The 6,072-nt window shown below is 44.9% G+C and overlaps 1 protein-coding gene across 1 annotated transcript in view; it reads left to right on the forward strand.

The window, feature by feature from the left end:
• LOC137425674 (glutamate receptor 2-like) overlaps nt 1-6,072 on the forward strand; it is a 501,515-nt gene that overhangs the window by 306,777 nt on the left and 188,666 nt on the right. Inside the window, exon 5 of the mRNA XM_068114326.2 lies at nt 3,044-3,097. Coding sequence (XP_067970427.1) covers nt 3,044-3,097 — 54 coding nt within the window. The remainder of the gene's footprint in view (nt 1-3,043; nt 3,098-6,072) is intronic.

Raw genomic sequence — 6,072 nt, forward strand, 5'->3', positions numbered from 1 at the left:
CGGTTGTGCTTTCTGGTTGTGATATATATGCAGCCCGATAAACGGGCTTTACAGAGTTCCCGAGTTGGTTTTTACAATAAACATCTTCTCGGACGAGTTTGTGTCTTGCCCGTCACTTCGTCCGTCTCAAGCAAGAGCCCTGCTCTTCACTATTTTTGTATACTAAGTCGAGGCTCGTGTAAGTGCTAACACATAAAGCATATAATAAACGGAGTGGGAGACAAGAGGCAAAGAGAGAGGAAAGTACAACAAGAGTAGAGAACAGGGACATCTGGAGATCTGGGGAAAGGAGAGGCCCGGGGTGGGGTACACGGGATAAACAAGATGGATATTACAGGGGATTTCAGGAAATAAAACGGAAATTGAAGGAGGTGGGTTTGGGGTGGATTAACGGGGGTAGAAAAGATGAAGGTTTTGGATGGGGTATGATAAGAGATTATGGTGAACAGCTGTTTTAAAGACCTGGAGGGAGGAGTGGGATTGAAGAGAGTGAGGGAGTTTGTTCCAGAGGCGGGAGAAAAGAGGAATGAAAGAGTGAAAGTCTTAAAAACAAACAATGCTGAATTTCAATTATTTTCCAATTGTCGAACATATACCAGTAGATCTATATATCGGCATATCAGGGAACGTTTGGAGCTTTCACAATTATGTAAAACTATGTAGGTACAAGCGAACTCGGTGAACGTTTTTACCCGTTGAGTCATGCACGGTAACCCCGACATGTCATCGTGTTCCTGTCAATTCTGATTGATTGACAAACAGAAGTGAGGGATGCTTGACGGGAATACCCATGGGCTCCAATGGTGCCTCGGCGCCAGGCCCACAATCAGACGGGGCCCATCATGACCAAGATATATATATTTTTAAAGTGTACAAGTTGTGATATGTTTAAATAAAGACTATGTATATAATTTAATGCTACTTTTTAAAAACCTACGATTTAAATTGAAAAGACATGCTATCATCACACTGGTCAATGGCGTAAATTCCAGTTCCAGTACAGTAAGCTTGCGTATTCTGTCTGCGCATGTTTGGAGTAGTGCGCGCCTGTCATTTATACCATTTTTTGGATTTACATGACTCGAGTGCGTGAGTAACGCTGTAATTAAATGTTCGCACTGAAGAACATGAAAACGTGTTCACGATAACACCCGGATTCCGGCTCGATTGCCTTCCCGCTCTCTCGCCTTCCCCTCCCTCGGTTTTGGTAAACCTCCATGTTAGCGTCATGCGTGTAGTGATGTTTCCCATTTTGCATGTTAACTGTGCCGCTGTAATAAGCGTAACCCTTGCAATCATGACTGGAAATGTCCGTGGAGTAGCAAGATTGGTAGTGCGAGCAAAATACAGAGGAAGCCATCACTATGGAAGTAAAAATGGATGTTTTAGGACGGTATGAAATAGGTGATCGTACAGGTGATATGAGGACCAGGGAGTGATTGTTACATTCAAGGTGTATTATCTCCAAAGAACATTTGCAAACCTGATAATGATTTTCAGGTGAAATCAACTGATAATGATCAGATGACTGTAAGGGGATTCTGGAATGCCTTTACAATAAGGGATGTTCCATGTAATGTTGAGGAGTGATGGAGGGAAGTCACCCATTCCTGTTTGTGGGAAACTTTGCCCTCCATTTGTTCACGGCTTTAAGTTATTCAACGAGAATAATGATGTGTTGAAAACACGACGTAACATCATCAAAATGGCCAAGACAGACTGTCGGCTTTGATGAGGTGGAGGAGGGTGATGTAGAGGAGGTGCTGGACTCATACTGGGAGGAGATCTCAAATGAGGACCTTCTACTGCTGGAGAAGGAGTGCCAGGTGGATCTTAAACATTATAATTTAAATAAAATAAACCACTAACAGTAAAAATAGGAGAACAAGATGTGGATTGGGGCAGCACTCACCTCTGCCTCTTTTAATGGGAAATTAGTTTTAATTTACACGTTTTTCATTTACAACACTTAATCTCATGCTGAAGGTGTGGAGCTTAGCTAAGGATGACATTGGGGACTTCACGACCAGCTCGTCGTGACCCTCCAGGTTCATGGCACACCATTATCTGTTGGTTTGACGCTGCACACAAATCTCCCAACATGTACCCGATGACACGCCTGATAAGACTACACACTTCTAGTCCTACGTCGTCAAGCTTTGCCGGGAGCATGAATATTTATTTTTGAGTTTGACAAATAGGGGTACGGTTAATACACGGTCACTGTTAATACACCGGAAAATATGGTATATACTTGAATTAGTCCATGAGAGTTCATCGTGGTTCCAAAGCAAGACATTTTTGAGCGGGCCATACAAAATGGCGGCTTAAGAACCCTTTTTTGTGACGAGTACTCCCAAAATTATCTTCAAAATGGTGTTTAAACACACCCAAACACCCAGTTTTCATTCACACACTCTTTGGGAGTTCCCTTAGTAAGCATGCAAAGTTTGGAGCTGCTAGTTTTCATGGTTTTGGAGTTATAGAGGAGACACACACACACTGACTGACTGACTGACTGACACACTGACACACACTCTCTTTTATTATTATAGATAGATGTAAGCTATTCTATGATACTTCTCTTGTAAATCATGTTTACTCTAATGAGTGGAGTGATGCAGCAGCATTTGTGATCAGTCACATGTGTCTCTGCTCTTTGTTTTTATCAGTATGCTCTTAATTAAACTGCAATTGGCTTCACCTACTCCGTGTATACAATTAAACACTTATACAAAGACTGTTTTTAACCTGACCTTCATATCTAGGTCAAGATTATCTAACACGCTAAAAACATTGTTTGCTAAAAGCCAAACTCCCATCATTACAACTCGATCTATCTCTGCCTGGCTGTTTATTCCCTCTCCACTTGCTCCCCAGCACCTCCTCTCTCAGGAGGTAACCTGTCACCCTGTTGCTTATGAATATTAATACATCTTTGTAATTAAATCCTTACAGTATGTCATATCTCCAAACTGCATAACATTCACAATTAATGTATTGGGCTTTCCGATTGACTCTGCGAAACGTTTTCTATTTACAGGTCGTTAGTGTCGGAAAGCACGTACATGGATTCCACTATATTCTGGCACACCTGGTAAGCAACGTATACGTGAATTATTTTTTAAAACCCGCCCTTTGGGAAAGATCAGTGATGGACTGTGTTGATGGAGAAGACCACCATGGATTCTCCCTGAGGATGATTGAGAAAGCACCCCTCCACCCTCTCCCCCTGATAAATAAGGTGATGCTGTTGTTTCAGGCATCACCTTTCTTGGGAGAAACGAAAGCCCCTGTCACACCTTGACGATTTAGCCAGCGTATGCCGACGTATCAAAATTGAGTGCTGGTGTGAGTCATACGCTGGCATACGTCGACAAATTTTGTGCATGCACAACATTTGTCGACGAGCTCGGCGTACTACGACGTATGCCAGCGTGCTTCAGCGTGCTCTTAACGTATACAAAACTTACCCATAACGTATTCGACGTGTGCCAGCGTATTCGCCAAATTTTTCATACGTCGGCATACGCTGGCTAAAACGTCAAGGTGTGACAGCGGCTTGATTATTGATCGCAGTGCAGGGTTAGCCCTGAAACGTTACCCCCACGTTATTTCTCGTGGTTGTAAACTTCTTCTCTGTCAATTATCGATTGGGGAAAATCACTTCTTGTAAACCTAAGCATCTCATTATGTGAATTCCAACATGCTGTATATGAGAGTGTAATTTGAACAACAGTGATTATTGTGGAAGAGAAGGAGGTAATATGGGGACACTGTGCAGACTTTCCTGCAAAGAAAAATGCACTGGATGAGATGGGTAATCTGTCTGCCAATATCTGAGCAATCTACAAGAATCGTTCTACAAGAATCCCCCCTCCCCCACCCACCGCTTGCCCCCGAACAAGAGTCGGGCGATGATTTGCGATTTTGGCCTCGACATGAATAGTGGTCAAAGTGGTTTAACTACTGCCCCCTGCTGGAGAGAGCAGGTATCGACACATTTTTTGCCCTTGGAGGAAGGAACAGGTGTTGGTATTTCTAAAAGGAGACACATCCATCCATCTGTCACACAAGGAAGAAGCAGCACCTCGAGTTTTAATATAGCGGCTTCTGCTGTTGTAAAATGATCAAAATGGTGCTCTTAGAAAGCTATTGATCGATTTCCTTGGTTGGAAAGATCATAATTAATTTACTTCAAACAGAAATTTGTTTCCATTTAATCACTAGGATGCATGTTTTAAAAGCCCATCTTTCTAGAATTGAAGAAGAAGAAGAAGAGGGAATGAGAGCTGAATGCAGCAGTTCCAATGATAACATTTATTATTCTCCGACAGCAGGAACTCTTTAGAAGGATATGGAAGGAACACAAAATTATAAATAGTAATACTTCTCAAAGCAATATAAAAATATATAAAAGCACTTGGAAGGGACACACAAACAACAACAACCACAACCACCACGACAGCAGCAGCAACAACTATGCTAGCAACTATCGGGAACGCCCAATGTACCCCATTCTTCCCTGCTGCCGGGATTCGTTAGAGCAGCGCGGTCACGGTCAGAGTGCTGATTGGTCGCAATGGACCGGCCCTTTCCCTCTTGTTTCTTCTCTCTCTGTCTCTTTCTCTGTCTCACTCTGACACTCCGACACTCCCACACTCCCACACTCTCACACCCTGACACTCCGACACTCCGACACTCCGACACTCCGACACTCCGACACTCCGACACTCCCACACTCTCACACTCTCACACTCCCAAACTCTCACTCACACTCTCACTATCTCACAACCTCACACCCTCACACTCTCACACTCACTCTCACACTCACACTCACACTCTCACTATCTCACACTCTCACATTCTCACACTCTCACACTCTCACACTCCCAAACTCTCACTCACACTCTCACTATCTCACAACCTCACACCCTCACACTCTCACACTCACTCTCACACTCACACTCACACTCACACTCTCACTATCTCACACTCTCACACTCCCACACTCTCACACTCTCACACTCTCACACTCCCAAACTCTCACTCACACTCTCACTATCTCACAACCTCACACCCTCACACTCTCACACTCACTCTCACACTCACACTCACACTCTCACTATCTCACACTCTCACACTCTCACACTCTCACACTCTCAAACTCTCACACCCTCACACTCTCACACTCTCACTATCTCACAGTCACACTCTCACACTCCGACACTCCCACACTCTCACACTCTCACACTCTCACACTCTGACACTCTGACACTCTGACACTCTCACACTCCGACACTCTCACACTCCGACACTCCCACACTCTCACACTCCCACACTCTCACTCTCCCACACTCTCACACTCCCACACTCCGACACTCTCACACTCTCACACTGCCACACTCTCACACTCTCACACTCCCACACTCTCACACTCCCACACTCCCACACTCCCACACTCTCACACTCTCACACTCCCACACTCCCACACTCCCACACTCTCACACTCTCACACTCCCACACTCCCACACTCCCTCACTCTCCCTCACTCTCTCTCACTCTCTCTCACTCTCACTCTCTCACTCTCTCTCACTCTCTCTCACTCTCTCTCACTCTCTCTCACTCTCTCTCACTCTCTCACTCTCTCACTCTCACACTCTCACACTCTGACACTCTGTGGTGATGTGCATAGAAGGTACGCGAGAGGGGGCGTGGCGAATAAGAGAAGGAGTTCTGGGTCGAGGACGGAGCGTGGAGAGAATGGGAACGGGACGTGCGTTCGATGTTGGATTGAATAAACTGTTGGACCTTACTGAATTCTTCATTCTTGGAATACTTTACGACACAACACACTCTGACACTCTGACATCCTCACACTCTGACACTCTGACATCCTCACACTCTGACACTCTGACATCCTCACACTCTGACACTCTGACATCCTCACACTCTGACACTCTGACATCCTCACACTCTCACACTCTCACACTCTCACACTCACACTGACACTCACACTCTGACACTCACACTCTGACACTCACACTCTGACACTCACACTCTGACACTCTG

This window comes from Myxine glutinosa, chromosome 4 (assembly GCF_964187855.1).
Source record: "Myxine glutinosa chromosome 4, kmMyxGlut1.1, whole genome shotgun sequence".
NCBI classification, from domain to species: Eukaryota; Metazoa; Chordata; class Myxini; order Myxiniformes; family Myxinidae; genus Myxine; species Myxine glutinosa.